Raw genomic sequence first — 25,242 nt, 5'->3', positions numbered from 1 at the left:
TGTTTTTGTTATTTTGTTTATGTTATCTATATAACATAAATATGAGGATAAACAGTGCACACACATCTCGACCTGTGCGTTAAGTCACAATCTTTATAAATGTGAATGGGTTGTGTTCATTTCAAACTTGTGATTTAAAAAGCTATAAGATAATTTTGAAAAATGAGCTCCGTCTAAGATTTTGCAATAGCGAACAACTTCAGTGCCTTCATCGCTTTGATACTGTAAATAAGAATGGCTCGTAGTAAGATAGTCACTTAAATATGTTTTAGTTAAACATGATTTGCGAATGTTTATGTATGTATGCGAATATTTTCTCGAAAATAGTTATCACTTATGGTTATAATGACTGCTATAAGGGACAACGCGATGACACAATTTAGTCGCATATGTCATAGACTGAGCCACATCACGTTTTCTCCATAAACGATTATTTTGCTTTGTCATGTGGGCACTAAAGTCCGTGACATGATAATTTCTTATCATGTCAAAACGTTTTGATGTTTGTTGACATACATATCTGTCCAATTTTAATCACTATGTCGTGACATAAAATATTGCAAACGACATCTGCATACATTGGTATTTAGGAAAAATCCGTCACCTAGTCATCACCGGTTTCGAAGCTACAGGACTTCACACACTTGCAACCATGAATGTCGCAGCCTTCTTCGTTTTTTCTGTTCGGGTAAGTGCATGTCTAACGGCCCTTATGCCATCTGTTAGTTATGATTTATAATAATAACTTCTTTTTGAAACGTAAATAATTTTTCGATTGAATAAAAACAAACAAATGGATGAAATGGTGATTAATCAATGCATACTATAACAATATTAATTTTTGTGCATTCAAAAACCAAATAATATTGTACAGCTCCCGCTTATGCCGAAGAATGCCTCAGTGCGAGCGACTGTGAACACTTAACATGCCCAACGGACCACTCTCGGGAATGCGACTGTGAACACTTAACATGCCCAAAGGGACCACTCTCGGGAATGCGACTGTGAACACTTAACATGCCCAAAGGGACCACTCTCGGGAATGCGACTGTGAACACTTAACATGCCCAACGGACCACTCTCGGGAATGCGACTGTGAACACTTAACATGCCCAAAGGAACCACTTTCGGGAATGCGACTGTGAACACTTAACATGCCCAAAGGAACCACTCTCGGGAATGCGACTGTGAACACTTAACATGCCCTAAGGGACCACTCTGGGGAATGCGACTGTGAACACTTAACATGCCCAAAGGGACCACTCTCGGGAATGCGACTGTGAACACTTAACATGCCCAAAGGGACCACTCTCGGGAATGCGACTGTGAACACTTAACATGCGCAACGGACCACTCTCGGGAATGCGACTGTGAACACTTAACATGCCCAACGGACCACTCTCGGGAATGCGACTGTGAACACTTAACATGCCCAAAGGGACCACTCTCGGGAATGCGACTGTGAACACTTAACATGCCCAAAGGGACCACTCTCGGGAATGCGACTGTGAACACTTAACATGCCCAAATGGACCACTCTCGGGAATGCGACTGTGAACACTTAACATGCCCAAAGGAACCACTCTCGGGAATGCGACTGTGAACACTTAACATGCCCAAAGGAACCACTCTCGGGAATGCAGCAATAGGCAGTTCACATGCATTCACCGTAAGTTGCGTTTTTACAGATACAGATCCATATTTATTATTGTGGCAACTTAAATGCTTAACCTAGTTGTGAACATTTACTAAATCGTAATATATGTTAACACTATGTGTATATTTATAAACCTTATATATGTTTTTATTCTAGTACTATTTATAATAAATGATTGTGTTACAAGATTTGACAGTTTCGTCATACAGTATACTCATGTCGACAATAGACAGAGATCTCGTTTATAAAAACACATCGCACGTATAATGTTTATGTTTCAGTGACCCTCCGCTGCAGCATGGCTATCGACTGCCATATTTTTTCTTGTTATTTTGAATGGCACTGCGTGGATGGCAGATGCCAATGTAGATTCGGATTTGGGGGGAAATAAACAGCATTATTCGTTTTTTAACATTATGTATGGAGATATCTTTCAAGACAACTTGTTTGTATTCGTTGGTTTAACAGGAAATCGTAATATTTGTTTTGTACTTGTGTATCGCATGCACTTTTCTATTACTAATCCGATAACGATGCCTTTGATGTTCAAATAACATATATGAAGACACCTTAATATTGTGCAGATTACTTCATAAGGACGAAATTGTTAATTATTTATTTGTTAAGGAAAATGCATTACGGTTGCATGATAATTGAAGTATAAGCACAATAACAAAGTATGACAAACACTGATAATTATAAAATACATCTTTAATCAGACGCTAATCAATATCCTGTCATAAAATCGTATATATTGTCACGGCTTTATTAGTACAAGAATCTGCATTAAATAATAAAATAACTTTCTATAATTGATTGACAGAAGCTGAATACTATGTCAATAATACTTCAAATGGGACAATCGTCACGTTGTCGCAATTAATTTTACTTGTATAATTAGTTGATGGTATCTTATTTATACTCAGCTCAAAAGTCACCGACATGTTTTCCAAGTTTCTAACGTTTTGTTTACAAGCAAATGTTTTTATATAATCATACCATTGTTGTGGTACAATGATTAACACCCTATAGAGAACGTTTTTAAAATGTAATTTTAACGTTCGTTATATAGTCTTTATTTTACCTTACATTATTCAGTTGCTCAATATCGTAATTACTATTCAATACAGTTCACATAAGTCAAATGCTTAAGGTTAAACGCGTTGCCTTATTCTTTCAATACCATACATTACCAGAGTCGAATTTAGCGAAAATAGAATATTGTGTATTGGTTAATAGAGGCATTTGGCCATTTTAAGTAGTTTGCAAGATTCATATAAATATGTCTTCGTTTGGTTTGCGAGCAAATGGACAAGGCTGCCATAACAATAATGTTTTGGCAATAAAGTATGACATCATAAATACATCTTAGCGTTTATGAATCACTGATATATAGGCGATTTTTCGTTTTCAAAGTTAAATCAATGCTATTGATAACACGACAATGAATTCAAATTGATATTGTCAACTGTAAGTCACGATTTGATTTTATTCAGTATGATTCACATACATAAATCGAGATGATGAGCAAAGCGAAATTGAAGAAATATGTTATATCATTGTTCCTATATCGGGAAGGAAGTATGCAATACAATGATCGCACATGACCTACCTGTATGCTATCATAGCCGGACGATGATAATTGTATTTTACGGATACATACAACACAGCAATAGGCAAATACATGAATATAGTTTAAAGCATTCGGTTTCATCGTTTTATTTAAAGACATTTTCGTAATATTTTATTCGTCGATAAATAATACCGATGATCAAGAAACTTGATATGCACAACATTAAACTAAAATATCAACATAACACGGAAAACAAAATATAAAACTTATAGTTCTGTACTCATACACTAGAAGTATTCGAAAAGTAACCACACGTAACAAACATAATCAATGTTGGTAACATTTTTAATATTACAATATTACATATTAATTTCATTTAAATGCAAGGTTTATTAACAAGAATGGCGCACTTGTCCTTCATAATATGGTTGCATCACGGTACTTGTTTATCGTTGACTAGTCTCAGCACTTTGTGTTGAAATCGGTTTTATTATTGTAATCAAATGTTAAATAATAAGTAATTTGTTTGTAATAACCTAAATTTGTTGTACAAATGTTTTGCCTTCAAATGGTTGTAAATCTACATTACATTATAACTGATATGGTTAATGAACATTTTGCATAGTTTCGCAGTGGGCAATAAAAAATCTCACTGGCGTTTAAGCCAAAGATTTCACGTTACATCCGTTGTTGAATCGCACCAGCGATAGTTCACTGACTGGTAAATGTTTTGATGCCCAAGTCTGTTTGTCAATAAGGTACTCCCTTTCTGACATCTCTTAATTAAGAATCGACCGACTAATTACAGTGATTATAACTTGGGACAATGGATGGATAAAGCTAGAAGTTTTAAGATGCTCATTAGGTGCGTATTGGTCTTTGCTGGGGCACACCAACTGATTGCAATTAAGATGCAGTCTCTTTCCTCTTTTTGAAATAAGAAGAACACAATGCAATTTAAGAACGCATGTGAAGGATTGCCAATCGCTTGAAGATAAAATATACAAATGCTGATTTAAAATGCGAATGCATCCCTATATCCAAAAGGTAAGTAGTACGCACCAGACATACATGAAATTCCTATCTACTGGTCCTATGTCTGTATGTCATTGGTTTAATGTGTGAAACCGATGATGAAATGGTAAAGATATTAAATGAAATAAGAACTCACACAATTAAACATAATCACAATTTTTTTAACTGATTTTGAACAAACCATCCAATATTCTATTTCATGAAAAGCATGCTGCTATATGTATTGCTCGTAAAGTGTTAAAAGCGTTTGAAGAATTACTTTACAATGGTTAAACACAACGCGAAAGAATTGTTGTTACAGCGCGATATGCGAGCTTACAAATTCTAGATTGAGCAGAACAAAATATGCGGATATTAAAATAGAACAGTTGATTTCTAAACACTTTCTAGTGAATAGCTTGGAGAGAATTAATGACGATCTATTGTCACTGCTTTGACATTTCGAATTCTATAAATGTTTACTTTATACTGTATTATAGAAGATTCATATAATGTTGACCTTTATATCAATAAAATAGCATGAATAGTCGTGTAACAGTCTTGTATCTGGTCGTATGAAATTTAAATTTCACTGATTCCACTGATTCAACTGATTTCACTGATTCAACTGATTTCACTGATTTCACTGATTTCACTGATTCCACTGATTCCACTGATTCCACTGATTCAACTGATTCCACTGATTCCACTGATTCCACTGATTTCACTGATTCCAATGATTCCACTGATTCCACTGATTCCACTGATTTCACTGATTTCACTGATTCCACTGATTCCACTGATTCCACTGATTTCACTGATTCCACTGATTTCACTGATTCCACTGATTCCACTGATTCCACTGATTTCACTGATTCCACTGATTCCACTGATTCCACTGATTCCACTGATTCCACTGATTTCACTGATTTCACTGATTTCACTGATTCCACTGATTCCACTGATTTCACTGATTTCACTGATTTCAATGATTCCACTGATTCCACTGATTCCACTGATTCCACTGATTTCACTGATTCCACTGATTCCACTGATTCCACTGATTTCACTGATTTCACTGATTCCACTGATTCCACTGATTCCACTGATTCCACTGATTTCACTGATTCCACTGATTCCACTGATTCCACTGATTCCACTGATTCCACTGATTCCACTGATTTCACTGATTTCACTGATTTCACTGATTCCACTGATTCCACTGATTCCACTGATTCCACTGATTCCACTGATTCCACTGATTCCACTGATTTCACTGATTCCACTGATTTCACTGATTCCACTGATTCCACTGATTCCACTGATTCCACTGATTCCACTGATTTCACTGATTTCACTGATTCCACTGATTCCACTGATTCCACTGATTCCACTGATTCCACTGATTCCACTGATTCCACTGATTCCACTGATTCCACTGATTCCACTGATTCCACTGATTCCATATCATTAAAGAGCGATTATTGTACACATGATACGCATGAAGTAAATAAAGCTTTAAAAAATCTCAACAACTGCTCTTTCAACATGCAAATCGCAGGGGTCAATATAATTCAAAGCGCTGTATGCGCTGAAGGCCTGGGGCTAGGTTTAGTGTGACGTAAAATGCATTTAGGATATTTTGTCCGAATTTCTCCCTTTGTCCGAATTTATACGGATTGACCCTACCGGTTGAGTGCAGAAGCTCACAGACTGCAAGAAAAGACAATAGTTGTGTATATACTACAGTGTACATGGACGGTGAAGGACTACACTGTACTGGTTGTGGGAACGATAACCTTTTGTTCAACTCTACAGATCTGGTAGAGGTTCGTCTACATAGGCGGTGAAGATATACAACAACAACATGACCGCAAAACTGTTATTGTTGGCGTCAAATAAATACCTTTCAATAGCCTAAAATAGTTTTCTATTACATAATTAACAGATCAGGAAAACACTCATACTTCCTTTGTAATGTGTATACACAAGAAAATCCACTAAAGCCCAAGTCTCACTTTTGCCGATAGAGCCCCGGTCCATCCCGGTTTGCTAATGCCGGTCGACCGGCGAGGACCGGGATGATTCGTAGCGTAGACATTTTTAACGCAGTCACACTATTTCCCGGTGCCGCCCCGGTTGAAGCCGGCAGCATCCCGGCATAGCCCCGGTTGTCGCCGGTAGTGCTCCGGTGAAAGCCGGCAGCGTCCGGGCAGAGCCCCGGTATACTGTAACACCGCCGGCACTCACTGTGTCTTTACCGGCATCAGACCCCGGCAGAGCTACGGCAACGCCCCGGTTTCACCCGGTCGTCGCCAGTAATGCCCCGGCGGAGCCCTGGTGAATGCCGGTGGTATTCCGACAGAACGCCGGTTTTCTTATGTACCGTAGCTATACCGGGACTCTAACGGCATTCATTAAAATAAAAGAAAAGAAAATTGTATGAAGAAGTCGGCGCTTTCTGCGCAAATTGAGGGTGTTGACATGTTGATTTTCTCTTCTTTCTTCGCATATTTCTAAGTATTCTGGTATTCTGCATTGATCATTAAAGTTTAAATACAATTCACCGTACAATTTTTGTTGTTGACATTTTCAGTTTTGAACCTCCCAAATTTTTGTTCCTCCATTTTTTTGTGAACCATTAATTTACAACATTCACTCTCATTCATCCAAATGTTGAACAAACAGCACTTTTTTAGGATGTATTAAAAGATAAATGCATAAAATATACAAATATGATAGCTAATAACATGTGACAAAAGGAATAAAGAAACAAGGGCTGTTTGTAAAACATGCATGCCCCCCATATGGGCTGTCAGTTGTAGTGGCAGCCATTGTGTGAATACGTTTATGTCACTGTGACCGTGACCTTTAGCCTAGTGACCTGAAAATTAAAAGGGGTCATCTGCCAGTTATGATCAATGTACCTATGCAGTTTCATGATCCTAGGCGTAAGCATCCTTGAGTTATCATCCGGAAACCATTTTACTGTTTCGAGTCAATGTGACCTTGAACTTTGGACTAGTGACCTGAAAATTAAATGGGGTCATCTGCCATTCATGATCAATGTATCTATGAAGTTTCATGATTCTAGGCCTAAGCATTCTTGAGTTATCATCTGGAAACCATTTAACTGTTTCGAGTCACTGTGACCTTGACCTTTGACCTAATGACCAGAAAATCAATAGGGATCATTTGCCAGTCATGCTCAATGTTCCTATGAAGTTTCATGATCCTAGGCGTAAGCATTCTTGAGTTATCATTCGGAAACCATTTTACTGTTTCGAGTCACTGTGACCTTACCCTTTGACCTAGTGACCTGAAAATCAATAGGGTTTATCTGCCAGTCATGATCAATGTTTCTATGAAGTTTCATGATCCTAGGCGTAAGCATTCTTGAGTTATCATCCGGAAACCAATTTTACTTTTTCGAGTCACTGTGACCTTGACCTTTGACCTAGTGACCTGAAAATCAATAGGGGTCCTCTGCAAGTCATGATCAATATACCTGTGAAGTTTCATAATCCTAGGCCTAAGCATTCTTCAGTTATCATCCGGAAACCATCTGGTGGACGGACCGACCGACGGACCGACCGACATGTGCAAAACAATATACCCCCTCTTCTTCGAAGGGGGGCATAAAAATTAACAAACAAGTAATGTCATCATCCTTCGAAAACGAGAAAAATTGGAATCTCTAGTCACGAGACTTTTTAAAGATAAATTGTCAAACAAGAGCTGTCACCATAGGATGACATATGCCCTCTATAAACGCTTTGATAGAAGTTATAGCATTTTTCGAAACCTTAACGCAGATTTCGAAACCTAAACGCGGACCCTAAGTTCAAGATCAAGGTCACAGGGGTCAAAATGTTTGTGCGTATAGAAAGGCATTGTTTATATAAACATGCATACCAAATATGAAGGTTATATCTTAAGGGACATAGAAGTTATGAGCATTTCTCGAAACCAAAACGCAGATTTTGAAACCTGAACGCAGACCCTAAGTTCAAGGTCAAGGTCACAGGGGTCATTTTTGTGCGTATGGAAATGCCTTGTCCATATACACATGCATATCAAATATGAAGGCTTTATCTCAAGGGACATAAAAGTTATGAGCATTTTTCGAAACCTAAACGCAAAGTGCGACGGAAAGACGGACAGACGGACAGTCCGATCACTATATGCCCCCTCTTCTTCGAAAGGGGGCATAAAAAACATGGCAAAAGGAAATAACAATCTTCGAACAAAGAAATCAACAGTGTATGCTTGAATGAAAAATAGAGGAAACAAGAGCTGTCAGAGGACAGCCCGCTCGACTATTCGAGTGCTTGACAGTATAACATAAGCCATCATGGGGAAATTGTTCAAATTATTCAATAAGGTCAAGGTAATAGTTCAGGTATATTTTTCAACAATCTATTGAACAGTTGTAAAGACATAAAACAAACTAATAAGATTTGATTTCAAGTTTGATAGCAATAGCTTGGGTGGGATGTGTGGATGGTCCTTTTTGTTTTTTAACCATGTTTCAAAGAAAAAACTATTTTTTGGGGTTGGGTAGGGGGTGGGGTTAAGCGGGGGTATAATGTGGGGTGTGGTCATTTATTAGACAATCTTTCAAAAATATAAAAGGACAAAAAATTGGGTGGGGCTGCAGGGATTCTGGGTTGGGGCGTGGGGTATTGGTTTGTTTGGGTGGAGTCCATTGTGGTATTCAGGTAAGTATTGTATTGTCAAATTATGAATAAATATTATCATACATAAAGAAGTAATAGCAATTTAACTATAATTTATTCTTGTGACCTTGAGAGTCAAGGTCATTCAAAGGTCAATGTACAATTTAACTTGCCAGGTACGGTACCCTCATGTTAGTAAGAAAATATTTTAAGTTTGAAAGCAATAGCTTTGATACTTTAGAAGTCAAGTGGATCAAAATACAAAATTTAAGAAAATATTCAGTTACTAAGATAAAAAAGGGCCATAATTCTTAAAAATGCTTGATACAGCTGTCTGCTCTTGTTTATAGATTGGGGGTCATGTTGGTAAAAAAGTTTGCAAAATATGAAAGCAATATGTCAAGGGATATTGAAAATATTTTAGGTGGTACGCAAATTTTAACATAGATTCATCAATAATATGCATATTCTTAATGGAAAAAGGGCCATAATTCTTACAAAATGCTTGATACAGTTGTCTGCTCTTGTTTATAGATTGGGGTCATGTTGGTAAAGAAATTTGCAAAATATGAAAGCAATAGGTCAAGGGACATTAAAAACATTTGAGGTGGTACGCAAACATTAACATAGATTTATCAATAATATGCATATTTTAAGTGAAAAAATGGCCATAATTCACACAAAATGCTTGATACAGTTGTCTGCTCTTGTTTATAGATTGGGTTCATGTTGGTAAAGAAGTTTGCAAAATATGAAAGCAATATGTAAAGGGACATAGGAAATATTTGGGGTGGTACGCAAACTTTAACATTAATAATATGCATATTCTAAGTGAAAAAAGGGCCATATTTCATACAAAATGCTTGATACAGTTGTCTGCTCATTTTAAAAGGCTGTGGTCATGTTGGTGAAGAAGTATGCAAAATATTAAAGCAATATGTCAAGGGACATAGGAAATATTTGGGTGGTACACAAATTTTAACATTTGCACGCTCACGCTAATGCCGACGCCGGGGTTAGTAGGATAGCTCCACTATATATATTTCATATATAATATGCTTTATAATAATAAACTAAAAATGGGGATCACCAGTGAAAACGAAAAGTTCCCGCTTAACAATCAATGTTAGCCCCCCCCCCCCTTTCCAGAAACGCCATATGGAATTTGAGATTTTTATATATGAGCATAAAGATAAGCTAAATGTTTAAAAATTATTATAAATAGATAAAAAAAGAGGAAAAGCATATAATAAACTCATAAACATATAAACATACATGCATCAGATATATCATATGTGAGATGGAACCTACCCAGTGCAGTAAGATTTGCTAACCTAGTTTGAAATTGCACGTGAAATGCGTTCTTCTATAAATAAGACTTGAAAATGTTACAGGGAAATAAGAACATTAATAATTAAGTAACAAGGCGCACATTTAATCATTCAATCAAACACGTTTAAAGGAAAATAGATGTATCAATTTATCAATGACTTTTCATACTAGTGATAATAAACATTAAACTTATTATGACAAACAAAAAAATACATGATTGTCATGGTAGTTCTTTGAAGAACTTCGACAGGTTGGAATAAGTGTCTCCAAAAGACGCTTGGATTTGGTGACCCTGGGCTGACCGTCAGAGTTATTCATTATAAAATTGTTCTTGAGACCATCGCGTTCAAAGATCATTTTAAGATGCATAAGGTTGAGTCCAGAGCCAGCTATACTATTTATGTTGTTGCAGCATTGAACACATGACTGAAAACAAGAACACTCAGTGACTGCAAGTTCCTAGCTTTTTTTACGGGTTGAATTCGAGTCCATAATCTGTCTGGTTTCATTTTCCTCCTTCACAGATAATCAGCGTACAATGTATCACTGAAAAGATAACACCATTGTTCCTTTGAATTTGTTATTCGACTAGTACATGTAGTTATATTCAGGCAGGTTCATAAGAACTTCAATAAGTTTCAGTCGAACAAAATTATGCATAATTGCAAATTGTGTATGAATAATCTTAACCATTTTTATTTATTAAAATAAAAATATTTGGTCTTTTCTTATTCATTTGGCTTCAATAAGCCTTTTCAAAGTTGGTTCTATAAATTGACAACATTTTCTTCACGTTATGTAACAAAACAATCATATACAGATGTCAAATACACAAGCACTTGTATAGGAGTAAGAACTGACATTAGTGTTTCATGAGAAGTGTGACATAATCCATTATGATATGCGTCATCGTTTTTATTTATTCAGACATTCACGACATAGCATGTCATTACTAGTATTTTATATGATACACCCTTTTAAACTGGATTAATAAGTAAGTGTAAACACCACATATATACATTCTCCATTTAAATGTTAATACCAAACACATGTATTATCCCTACTGGATATGAAACTGACTATTAACGTTTAATTTTATTTATTACTTAAAACATTGGTTCTACATTAACAATCACATAAATCAGCGAAATACCTACTTCTTTTCCATCTTATAAGCCTGTCTGCTATAAAGGAGATAGTTGAAACTTGATGAATGTACGTCCTTCCCGCATGTATTTCCATTTTCTTCAAGTTCAATTGATCATTGGAACATACAGTGTTGACAAAAAGTAATTAACCGTTCCTGGACCACCAATGTTGTTGATCATTGCTGAAAAGATAATAAATATGCAGCATTTTAATTTGAATAACCAGAATACATAATTTTGGTGATCACACAAATAGCAGTCATTGGCATATCATTTTCAGAAAAGGACTTTTAGTATTTGGGACATCATATAATTTTTTGTTGTTTGTTTAAGGAAAACATCATTACTTGGTCATAAAATTCAAATATGCTGTCCTTGATTTTCATGCATTTACAACACAACTTTTTCCTTACATGGCATATTTTCTTTTTCAAAATGAAAGCAAATACGAGCCTGATTATGTGGTAAAAATCACTGACAGGGTGCACTTTTTCTACAAAATCTACTTTACTCCAATTATGAATAAAAAAATCTGTTATATTGCATTACCCTTGTACCTTCCTGTTCCGAGCTTTGTGTTGATAGCAAAACAAGGCATGCCTTTCTTGAAAAGTTGAAGACTCTACGTGATGGGTTTTGCCGTACGATAACCCGTGCACATGGCTACAGTCATCACACAAGCATAAATCCACTTCATCCCCTTTTACTGCTCACCAACAATATTAAATGTTGTAAGTGACACGGATTCTAAACGTTATTCTTCACAGTGGTCAAAATTTTAGCGTTTGACATTCGTATTTCCAGGAATCGTTTTCTTCATAAATATCAACACTGCCATGCATTAGTTGACGTTTAACATTAAGTCCAGTCACATTAATATGAACAATAATAACACTTTCATTAATCTTTCTCTTTCAATATAGCAAATTGCTTTTTCTTTAAAGGACCCAATCTGTCAGGTACAATGTCGGCCATATTTGTTGTCATTTTATTTAGGTAGCGGATCCTACATTTAGTATTTCATAGCGTTTTTATAGAATATTCCTAGTTTTCCGCACACACACACACACACACACACACACACATATATATATATATATATATATATATATATAGATATATATATATATATATATATATATATATATATATATATATATATATATATTCATATATATATATATATATATATATATATATATATATATATATATATATATATATATATATATATATATATATATTCCGTACCTAGTCCGTTTTTTATACGAAATAAGTTAAATTGCTCACAGTCATGATAATTTGAAATGTTTAATCTTTGACTGTATTCAATACAACAAATTGAATACAATTGCGTAAAACAATAAAAGCACAACTTCTTATGTCTAACAAATATAAACACACAATATTGCATAAATTGCAGTATATTAAATATGTCAGCGTAAATGTTTATGTTTAGGACACTAAAAGTCGCGAAATATGTACATGTAACGGTAATATGAGATAGCAATTTAATATACACTTGGAGACTTTTATAACGTAACACTTCAAAATTGAATGGCTCAGTTATGAGTAAAGTTAATGAGTTTGCGGGTTTTATTTGATATCTTGTTTCTGACGGGTGTTTTAACATTCAAAGTACTTAGGGATTTCTGAGGAAGATGATATATGCATTTAATGGAATAATGGTAATACTTTTGTCAATGCATGTGTTTAAATGCAATACATTATAATTCAATTCGATGGTTGATAGTAATTATCTACAGTATGACTAATATTGTGTTTACGGAACACGTTTAATTTTAATAATCTCTTTTGATGGATATAGGAGTCGCATCATGTTTGGGTGTAAGTTTGGTTTGTTGACTGAGTGGTTGCCGTCTGTAAGGTTTGTTTGTTGACTGAGTGGTTGCCGTCTGTAAGGTTTGTTTGTTGACTGAGTGGTTGCCGTCTGTAAGGTTGGTTTGTTGACTGAGTGGTTGCCGTCTGTAAGGTTGGTTTGTTGGCTGAGTGGTTGCCGTCTGTAAGGTTGGTTTGTTGACTGAGTGGTTGCCGTCTGTAAGGTTGGTTTGTTGACTGAGTGGTTGCCGTCTGTAAGGTTGGTTTGTTGACTGAGTGGTTGCCGTCTGCCCGAATGCTGCTTTTGCTTAGTCCCCATTACATGCCTGACATGTTTGTTGTATAACATCGTTATTTCTTATGACTTTTTCCATCCTCCTACATAAAACGTTAAGGTCAGAATTAAATGTCACAGGCCATGCATTTTCGTTTCAGCTCTGAAACTTGTACATGTCTAGGAGTATTGTAGTACTTCCCATGACCATCAAATCTCATGATTGTCTCTGCAATATCAAGGCCAAATGTTCAAGATCAAAGGTCTTTCTTCAGTGTTATTTGTAATATCCAGGAGTTTAACACATTATGGTATGACTTTAAAAACACACACGCTTGAAGATATCAAATCACCGTGTCTTACTGTTTGCCATGGAGTCGTTGTTTGAGATTGCAGTGAATAAAACCCGAATTTTCTATCATATCCGAAATAACTAGACAAACAGGAAATCCCTCTCGTCTGATCGAAAGTCTGGATGAAATCGCTCTTATGTGTGAAATCAATAATGAAGGTACTCAAATGTTGATATTTGTACATGAGTTTGTAAAACTCCAGATTTAAAATCTGGCTACTCATCATATATGTAACTTCATCAAACTAATTAGACAACATTAAATAAGTGCAGTGTTTTAAAATGTTAAAAAAAGCAAACATAATTTGGAAAATGTAAACATGAATTTTGTCCTTGTTATTGATCAATTTGTTAACATGCCAATTTAGTTTGATCAGAACGTAAAATTAGGCTATTAGAACATAACGACTGGTTTCCCTACAGCATTTTGTTTTTTTGTGCGTTGCCTATATCGTTGAATGTATCCAGCTCCAAGGACCGGTGCCAATCGTGTTTGCTTATTTTTTTCCACGACCCAACATACTCTGTTGTAATGCGACTCCTATCACGATACCTTCATAAAATAGCATATACTTAAAAATAAGGCGGTATCCTTATGACTCTTAATCGTAAAGGCACTAAAAGTCAATCGCTTTAAATATACTTGGGAAACAATGCAAAATATCGTTTAATTGTCAAACACCGTCTCGTTTTATTACGTTTTTTGTGTCAGTGTTCGAATATAACTTTTCAAACTCCACAACATACCATTTTAAAAACTAAATAACTAATACAATTGTTAAAATTGATTTTTAAAACAGTTTGCATACAGACTAGCGTATATATTGCAATATATATATATATATATATATATATATATATATATATATATATATATATATATATATATATATATATATATATATATATATATGATAACATTACTGTAAAATCCGTTTCGACAAATCAATATGTATAGTGTTTCAAGTATAATATTTATAAATAAATGTGTTATTACCCGGAATTATCCAGGACACAATGATTGTAGTTAAATAAAATATTTTCCAAGAACGGCGTCGTGAAAGTTTTTCACATAGACAGCAATAGCAATAGTGAGGAACAATGACACCATGCTTTAATATGTTGTAACGGCGCTTTGCAACTTGCAGGATATGTTTTGGATGAAGGAAGTAGAGGTGCATTTGTCGACCACTGTAGTTGACAAGTAACCTGAAATTAACAACGACAAAAAACTTTCCGAAAAAACTTAACACTTAAACAATGTACTTAGGTCTTTTAAATTAAGGTATGCATTAAATGCGATAGAAACATGAGCTGATGTGTGTATAAATGTGTGGATTAAACAAATGTATGGCGGTCTAACCGTTTTAATCCGCCCACGCCCGTACTATGAACGCTTCACAATAATTCCAATCACACAGTGGAATCGGTTACAGGATCTAACCGAGATATACATGGCAACAAGTAATATCATTTTGCGAAATATTACAACTGACAATATAGACACATGAATGGTAGCCAACTGCCTACTCAGTTGCAGTTTGCAATACGAACCTGCTGACGTTATGAAATCTGCCACATTCATTACAGTCATCAGCGTCCAGGTACTATTGCGGATTGTCTCCAAGCAACTGTAGGTCATCCCGCTGACGACGCCAACCATTCAGCGGATGCAGCTAACGGATATCGCAATGGGCTGATATGTGCTGTCATCATTTGCGTTTGTAGAATTAATTCTTATGCAATACATGTCTTCTGTGAAATGGCCAAACGTTGCTAAAAATTAATACAAATGCTTAAAAACGTCTTTGTATCAAATTGCCTATGTTTTTCATTTATCAATTGATTTTAGTAACGATGACTACTCTATTTTGAGTTTTTACATAATTAAGCTTATTCATTAGAAATATTGTTTCATGAAATGGTAATATTTGTCCCATATATGAAGCTTAAAAAACTTGTTTGTACGCATATTCAAAACGCAGATACATCAACGACAACTGCAGTGTATAACTGCTATATTGAATTAACAGAGAAAGTAAAAAATAAGTGAAATGTTCTTTTAAAAAAATGAAAATGGGTATGGAGATTGAATCCGGTCTTAGGCATTCGAAGACCATGCTTTATTTCTGAACAATAACCAAAGAATTGCAAATAGTAGAAAATGCGTCTTGGGAGCTTCTTGAAAGAATGCATCGAACTGACTTGACCGTGTTATTTGAAATTGAATAAAGTAACCACTATGGTATTTCAATCAGTCCAATTAAAACTTATCATTTTTATCATTTGAAACTATCTTCTTATCACTTTCCCAATCGTTGACGTGGCAGTTTTAAAAGCATTACGCTTTTGTTTATCTACACGCAATCAAATATGAATCATTATGAATACACGAAAGCCATCGTACTTTTCTACATGATCTAATTTTATCACTCCTCTCACGATATATCAAACGCAGCGTTTGTTATTATATAAAAGCTCCATAGAAATTTGCTACCTTTGATTTTATTCATGTAAACATAGTAATTAAAATCACCAATTTAACAAGATTTTCAAGTTGCGCTCCATTCAGTATAAACCGAGTCATTTTAAATTCTCAGTTTTCTTGTTCTAAAGTAAACAACTAACATAAAAGCGCTGCAAGAGTTCTTTTTTTAGTCGTGGTTGATAACATGTATTGTCCAAATTTATAATTAACTTGAAGCCTTTGAAAATCAAGCAAGACAACTTCGCCTTTGTTAGAGGTCATGATATTAGAACTAGACACATGGCATTACTTAATGAGTAGGATGCCTGTTTGATTAGGATTATATTAACCATTGACAACAAACCCTGCTTTTTATATTTTATTGACAATAGCGTGTTTCTCCGTCACTTTGATAGACCATCGTTAGTTGTTTTCGTTACAAGTTGTTTTGAGATTCTGTTATAACATTACGAATAGTGGAAAATTGGCGAATTTTCATCGAGCTGGATTTAACCGGAATTGTAATTATAACTTTTATTATGCAAAATATGTATTTAAATTGCTGGGCTAGTCGCACATTGTAAGTTTGCTTTAATAGCCTGGTTTCATGCACATAGCCGTTTTTTTCGTGTAAATTGCTTACTTTGCATATGCAGCTGCATATTCTTTTGAATTTTATTTTGAAGTAGCTGGATTTCATTAATATATAGCAGCTTTGCGTGTATATTGCAGATTATTCTAATAGAGACAATATTACTAGTTGACATTGGATTTTATTAATGTTCGCTCGTCCTGTCTGTGGCCACTAAAATGCAAACCATTTCCGGAAACAGTTACCGTATTCACTCATAATAAGAATATCTTTGTAAAGTTTTGTTATTTGATAAATGCGTGCATCGAGCGTATTTTGTGACAAGTTTGTACTCTCGTTTCATCAATGCTATTTCAAACATAAATTAAACCCGTCGGTAAGTTTTATTATGTTTAGAACATAACAAACAAATAACATAAGTTTGCAAAGCAATGTTACTTCGGAGTTCGGAGCGTCATCGATGCACGCTTATTTTTGTAATTAATTTTAACATAATTACAACAAAAAGTGTTTAATATAGGCACATAATTGCAATTCTTATTGAAATAGTTGCTGAGAAAACGCATTTACCAAACTATTGTGTAACAATTGTATTATGCTAATTGCAATGCAAATCGAAACAGTATCCTAAACACATTCAATACAAATTTATATGCTAAGCTTTGTTGATAATCTACTATATGCAAATAATTTATTCGCATATGTGTCAATTAATGTTATTGTCTGATTTTCTTACAGCACTTACATATCGGATATCCTGGATTTTCAACTCTATAAGGCTCTGGTTGTAGTTTAGACACCACCATGTTCGCTCCCGCCGCTGACTTTTCCGTCAGCTGTGATCGCGACTCGACCTGAGTTAATTTGTATTCAAATGAGGAAAATGAACATTCAACTAACACGAGTTTCTCCTTTGTTTTAAAACAATATGATGTACACATTGCAGTAATAAAATGTAGTGACCCAAATAGCCTATATTTTGACTTAAGGATCCCGCCCTCAATTGTTTATGGGAAACTTTGAAAGATATTTATGGATGTTTATCTAATTTTGGTTATTATAAATTGTTTTTAATTGTATAAGACTATTACGACCACTTAACCTTAGAGTACTGATGTACACTTGGAATTTAAAATAAGTTAACAACAAATCAACACACATTACCATGATAATACTAGATAATACTCAACTACAAACGTTGTATTAAAACAGTGACTGTCTCCGCGTTGACGTTTCTAAAAACAAAATAAGTCCAAGTAAACAAAATCTTCTTTGGAGAAGATATTCGGCCTGTGCGTAATGACCTGAGTCATGCAAAAATGGTTCTAATGTTGACTTTTAAAAAGCTATAGTGTACACATATTGATTGATAAAAAGTGTGACTAATATTATGGTTTAACTATGTTTTGACGTTTTAAGTGATAACTACACGTATCATTATTCTGTGACAACTTCGTGCATTATTAACCCATTTATGCCTAGCGTCTAGAATAAAGGACTTGGCAAACAGCGTAGACCCAGATGAGACGCCGCATAATGCGGCGTCTCATCAGGATCTGCGCTGTTTGCTTAAAGGAATTTCTGTGAGAAATATTCTAAATATAGAAATAAATATACTAGACATCCCTAATATTGGAAATAAATGGATCCTATTTAGAAGGATGGGCGAGTCCACTAGGCATAAATTGGTGAAATTGCAAGTTTAATTACGACTATTTAGTTCTTTGTTTTTAGGAAAATCGGCGTGTATCATGTCATAATTATCTACTACGTGTCCCTAAATATTTTTGTTTTAAATTAAAATGTGAGTTTTGCCATCGGCTGTCTTTGTTTATATCAATCCATTATGCAAACATGCTGTCTGCACGTCCTCCGCTTAAATTGTTTTTTAACAATGATAGTATACATAGAATACGCAGAATAAAACGCCCAATCCCAAATGGCGAACGTCATTAAAACGGTATGAAACACGTCGGAGCGGACGTTATTTACGTATTTGCTAGAGTTCATATTTAATGTTATTTAAAGCGATATGTTCACACAATGTTCGATTTTATATGATTTTTACAGAGTGCCAAGGTTTGTGCGCACATTTGATAGTACAATGTAGTAGTAGAGTTTGTTCCCTCGATATGGCATATTGCAAAGAGGTTTCAATACAATATTATCATTTCATTAAAAATAATGTATTCACTATTAAATAGCATATTGTTTGGATATAAATACTAGAGTATACATTCAACCTCTATACTCAGACGTCTAATACCTTGCCACGGCTTACTCATGAGGTGTATTACAATTAAATGGGGATTGTTCGATATGTTACGACATGTTAAACTGTTTTTAAGCAATTGATGATGATATTGTTTTTACTGCATTGAAATGCCTCTGAAAGTTTAATATTCAGTTACTATTGTGCATATTTAAATGATAGTGTTATTGAATTGCAATTATGTCGAATCTTGGAATTATTATTACATGAGATTAAAGGGGCCGTCCAACAGATTGGTAAATTGACAAATTAAAAAAAAGTTGTTTCAGATTCGCACATTTTTGATTTTGTTATGATATTTTTAAGGAAATAGTAATACTGACCATTTACCATGCTCTTAAATATAAATTATATATGCATCTTTTGACGATATGAAAACCTGAAAATTATAAAGCGTCGTGCGACGCGAAACGGTTGAATAATTTGGAAAGTTCTGTTGTTGTAGTTATATTTTGGGAAACTACGAGGATTGCTTATGTTTATTATAAAAAATTTCTCCGCTCCATGCATAAGCATGGATGGTCGAGTGGTCAAGGCGGGAGACTATTTACTCCAGGACTCCAGGGGTCAGTGGTTCGAGCCCTGTTGAGGGTTACTTTTTTCCTTTTTTAAATTGTATTCTTGTTTGCTTTTTTACAGGAGATTTTTAGGTCAAATTTTTAAATTTATCAATATGAAGCATTTAATGACATGCTTCAATACATTTTGTTATTTATTATGGGCTAATATTTACTGTGAATAAAGGCCGAACATGTTTAGGGAGTTTTGTTATTCCTATATCAACAAAATTAATTGAAAACTGCATCATTTTTTTTTTAGTACAAACCAAATTAAGAAAACTAAGTTCAATAAAACTCTACGATTTTTCGTCAACTGTTTATTCCCGACTTAACACATAACTATTCACAATTCGTCACTATATTTTATGATTTATGTGATGCTATAGTGTGTTTCTACTTTTCGTAAGTGTGCCCATACCTGCTTTAAAAGAGATTTATCGTATGTCAGCAATTTTTTGGAAATGCAAAAAACAATTGAGATCAACATTCGTACAGACAAAAATGCTAAAATGATAAACTATTAAACATATACTTACTCTTCTGTGTAACATGCTTTTCTTAAAATAATGATATGAAAAAAATGCAAACAATTATTTATACTCGTATTCTTTATGGTCCAATAAACGTTCAAACATAATCCTTTCGAAACGAGTTATGACACTAAATACGCTACTTTATTGATTTGTGAAACGACAACGGTATTTAGATCTTCACGTGTTCGTCATATATCAAATCAAGAAACCACATGTACGTTTGTCAATTTCGATGCTGACGTAAATAATAGTTTTGCACTAAATCCTAATTAGTTATCACCAGGGATTACTATGACAAGTACCGAGGGCGTCACAAAATACAACACCAGATATTCAATATTTATGGTCAAGAGTTAAAAGCTGCTTTAAAGAAGCGTGTTTATCTGCGTCATCTTTCGTTGTCACCAATAAGATTGCATTTGATCCCATTTGCATATCAATCTCAATTTCAAGAGTCATGCCAAATCGTATATTCTTACGTATGATGTTTGCGGACGAATGAAGCGATCGATTCAAATATAAAAGGAAATGACATTTCATAGAGACCTTAAATTAAGTGTGTACCTAATAAAACTTGACGCTCTAGACATTTTCGTATTTGTTTATTGTGATTTTAAAGTCAAGAATTGTTTAAATGCCAAAGAAGCATTTTAAACAGTGTAACATTATTTAAACAATATTTTTCTCAGCTTATTTTATTGAATACTGCATGTGCAATTAAGAATTCAAAAGTCATAAAGTGTGTGACTGTTAATTAATACACAGGTTATAAAAGAGCTACCGAAGTGTTCTTCGTCGTAAGACAATGGGTTTCCAAACGAGAATACGGAGCTGTGGAGGAATTATGTTCCATCTGCTGATGATTTGTTCTGGAATTCCAACTTCAAAGTTTCAAGGAAGTGGATCGGTCTCCAACAAAACCATGACCAAGGACTCGCATCCTATGCTGGCATCTTTGTTCAACACCGCCACTAACCCTCAAGAAGTTAACGTTGATTTCGCTGGAGTTCGGAACACCGAAACCTTTACCTCGCACCACGACAACCAACAACAGAAGTTGTTTGCATTGCCGGTGAAAACGCAAACTAACATTTGGCCAACGTTTCAAGGAGGTGATTTAAAACCTTTGCCTCAGATTTCTATCGCTAACAAACTTATCGACGGCAAACCGATGAACCCGATTGGATCCAATCCTATTAATATCTTGGACACATTTCCGAAAACAGATATGCCGAATTTGCCAGATTTTATGGTAGGAATGGTGCAGAAAGGAACAAAAGGCGGGCTGGATATATTTAATCCTTCATGGGACGGTAAGAAAATTTCTCTTCATTTTTTTCTAAATGTTTACAAAAAATGTGTTTACTTAGAGATGGGTGAAAACCAGGCGGGCGTATGGGCTTAACGCTAAGGTTAGCAATTCGTATCAGTATTATTGGATTCCTGTGATTTTATTCTTTTTTTTCAAGGCCTATTTGTATAAAAAAAAATTCACACATGTACATTTTATTATCGTGTTTAAATTATATCCCACGATAAGGCGGTCATCGCAAAATCATATAAATAATTCCAAACACTATTTTTCTTACCCAACTGTTAGATTTGTAAATTATTCCAAATAAATGTCGACCGCACTCTGTGAAAAAAGGGGGTTTAATGCATGTGCGTAAAGTGTGGCCCCAGATTAGCCTGTGAAGTCCGCACTGGCTCATCAGGGACGACACTTTCCGCTTTTATGCTATTTTTCGTTTACAAAAAGTATCTTCTTAGCAAAAATCCAGTTAAGTAGGAAAGTGTCGTCCATGATTAACCTGTGCGGACTGCACAGGCTAATCTAGGACGTCACTTTACGCTAATGCATTTAACCCCTTTTCACAGAGCAAGGATAATATTAATTAGGTAGTCACAGCGTTGCACAACATTTTCGCATGAGATAAATACAATTTTGTGTTTTTGATATGTTTTCTTCAGTTCTCCAGTATGCATATTTAAATTTTTTCACGCTTCAGAGTAATTTTCTATAAAACGGTTCGAAGCAAGTACGCGATTTCACATATTTTGTTTCCTTAGTTCAATGCTTAGAAAAACATGTTATTGATCATAGTGATACTTATAAATACGACTAGTTCTATTATAAGTAAAAGCCTACATTAACCCATTTATGCATAGAGGACTCTACAATCCTTCTAAATTTGATCAATTTATTTCCAAAATTAGGGATGTCTAGTATATTTATTTCTATATTTAGCATAATGCCTTTTTTCTAGACGCTAGGCATAAATATGTTAATATTGTTTATTAGATGCTGATTTTATTTTTTCCAGATACAGGTGGAAATGAATTTGACAAACCTACTGTTTGGAACCTAGCAGATATGCTGTGTCGATTGTGTCAACTTCGCAATGACACTCCATGTATAGAGAAGCATTGCTTCAACGCAAACACTAACACCTTCGTACCAACGCAACGATTTGAGTCTGGTCCGATATTCAACACAGACATCCGGGTACTCGTAGAGCAGAACAGATTACGCGAGCCCACACGAATAAATCCCATCAGTGGCGCCACCATGAATACAATCCGTATTCATCCGGTATCCTTAGTGCCTGCTCCGCAAGCAAATGTTAATCAGGAAAGAGCTGAATTGCAAGACGAATGGGCACCACTTGAAGTTAAGATCGGTGGGCTGCCGATTATATCAGACGGCACACGATTTTTCGGTGTGCCCTCGAGTGAGCAAAGTATACAACAGTCCACATTGCAAGATGCTCAACGAGGCGTCCCTTCTCTGCCGCGAAATGTTGTAGCTGGCACAGGGATACGAAATGATATGATACTGACTGGAAACCTTCCGAATTTTCCAATACGCCAGCCCGTAAGATTACCAGAAGCATCACAAACTCAAATCCCGTTTTCGTCTGTCGATAATGTTCAAACGGGTGCGGCAAATATTCACACCGCTATCAACATTGGTAATCAGCATTCTCACGCTGTAAATGCAATTACATCAAATACAAACAACGTGGTTTTCGGAACAATACCTACTGGAAATAGTGTGGTACCTGTGATGACAGCCATTCCAAGAGCTCAGGATATCTTCAATTCAAAATCTGAAACAAATGATTTCGGTTTTGTTAATTTTCAGACTGACGGATTTCAATCACTGTCTGATTCTGGTTTACTTGACAACACACAGCTAGTACAGCAACAGCAGCAGCAACAACAACAACAGCAGCAACAACAACAGCAGGAGCAATTACAACAACAGTTTCAACAGCAGCAACAGTTACAAAAACAACAACAACAACATCAGCATCAACAACAGCAGGAGCAATTACAACAACAATTTCAACAGCAGCAGCAGTTACAACAACAACAGTTAAATCAACAAAATGTTTTGCAACAGCAGCAACAACAGCAGCAGCATAGTAATTCTGTGGCTTCCATGGGGACATTCCCATCGGGATTTGTAGAAGAGCCTTTCACAACCACGACTGGTTTCCCAACCATTCCTCCTAGAAGGAACTTTGAACTGCAGAACTTTGGTGGACAATTTATATCCGGCCTTAGAGCTGGACTACGAAAAACGTAAACATGAACTATTAAATAATAATAGATTTAATTTATTGTTGTTACAAGAACCCTTCAATTTAAGACGAATGTTGCAACACTATACCACTTTTTTATGGTCAGTGACAACGATTTTAAGAATTGTTGTAATTTATGTAGCAACAAAATTACCACTATGTGATGTCTCTAACTGAAAATTAATAATCTAAAAAAACTTGTTTAAATGTATGTTTAATTTGCAGTGAATATGCTTATAAGTAAATGGTAATTAGTAATGACATATTAAAATATCCTCATATATTGATCGTAGTAATATTGTATCAGCCTCGTCAAGCGAAAAAGGGTATTATATTATATACGACCAGCGAAGCTCCAACCTAGCCGGCGCAAACGCCATGCGGTCAAGCAACATTTCGTGGTCTCATCAACGGACAGAGTAGCTCGTGACAAGACTACGCGATCGCACAGGCTGATCAGGTGTTACTCTGGCCTCGAGTGTCTTAAGACACATTTTCGCATGACGCGGTCATAAAGTCATATTTTATACAATATAGTAATTAGTTTACATGTAAATTAAAAGATCGTTCGCAATTAAAATAATTTACACTCATTGACAAACTAATGGTTAAATTGGACCAGTTAAAGACCGTGCTTATTTCTACTTATTGAATGAAGCAACATATATATCACTACTGACTGCATTTGATAAAAATACGATGTGACATTATTTAAAAGTTATCTTTATATATTTCGTTTATAAACTTGACTTTATCAGACCCAATTTTAGGTCTCTAAAATGTCTGCGTCCATGTTCAATGCCGTTGCTTGGTGAAAAAACACTATTTGTATTTATTCAGTACATAAATTTTCTTTATTTAAAACCTTTTGTCTGTGATGTTTTTGTATATATAATACTGCAGTTGTGCAATACATTTAATACTATTTCAATAAAATGTTTTACAGTCGATCGAGTTTGATTGTCCATGGATTGTTTCTGGCCTTATCGTCATTGGAAGGTTTGTTGGCGATTATATGACGAGTCAACGTATATTGTGAGTAACAGAATGAAAATTATGTAAATACATCATACCATTCAGTCTGCTCGTACATAAACTTACACCTTGATGCAGACATACCGCGACAACCACTCCAATCGACTACGTAAGACGTTACATTAATTAATCATGTATTTCGTAAACGTCGACTTGCGACCATCTCACAACGTCAATCAATTATATCATTTATTTCAACCACAAGTTGATGCAAACTCATTTGCTCGCATGTTTACATTTCATGATCGTTAACCAAAACTGATCTGAACGATGAGATGAATACACTCTGTTACTTTACGTGCAGTACGTTTCGTTAACCACAGACGCT

General features: G+C 35.1%; 1 protein-coding gene and 1 long non-coding RNA gene across 2 annotated transcripts; both read left to right on the top strand.

The window, feature by feature from the left end:
* Nucleotides 1-696: 696 nt before the first annotated feature.
* On the top strand, nt 697-2,469 carry LOC127832437 (uncharacterized). The gene is made up of 2 exons (XR_008026896.1): nt 697-1,669; nt 1,939-2,469. It is a non-coding gene; the product is annotated as an uncharacterized LOC127832437 (long non-coding RNA).
* Nucleotides 2,470-20,880: 18,411 nt separating this feature from the next.
* On the top strand, nt 20,881-24,776 carry LOC127830944 (TPR-containing protein DDB_G0280363-like). Its single transcript, XM_052355881.1, has 2 exons — nt 20,881-21,605; nt 22,617-24,776. The coding sequence occupies exons 1-2, from the start codon at nt 21,098-21,100 to the stop codon at nt 23,882-23,884; spliced, it is 1,776 nt and encodes a 591-aa protein (XP_052211841.1). The 5' UTR covers nt 20,881-21,097; the 3' UTR covers nt 23,885-24,776.
* Nucleotides 24,777-25,242: the final 466 nt, after the last annotated feature.

This window comes from Dreissena polymorpha, chromosome 5, assembly GCF_020536995.1.
Source record: "Dreissena polymorpha isolate Duluth1 chromosome 5, UMN_Dpol_1.0, whole genome shotgun sequence".
Classification (NCBI taxonomy): Eukaryota; Metazoa; Mollusca; class Bivalvia; order Myida; family Dreissenidae; genus Dreissena; species Dreissena polymorpha.
This window is presented reverse-complemented; position numbering and strand designations above follow the sequence as displayed.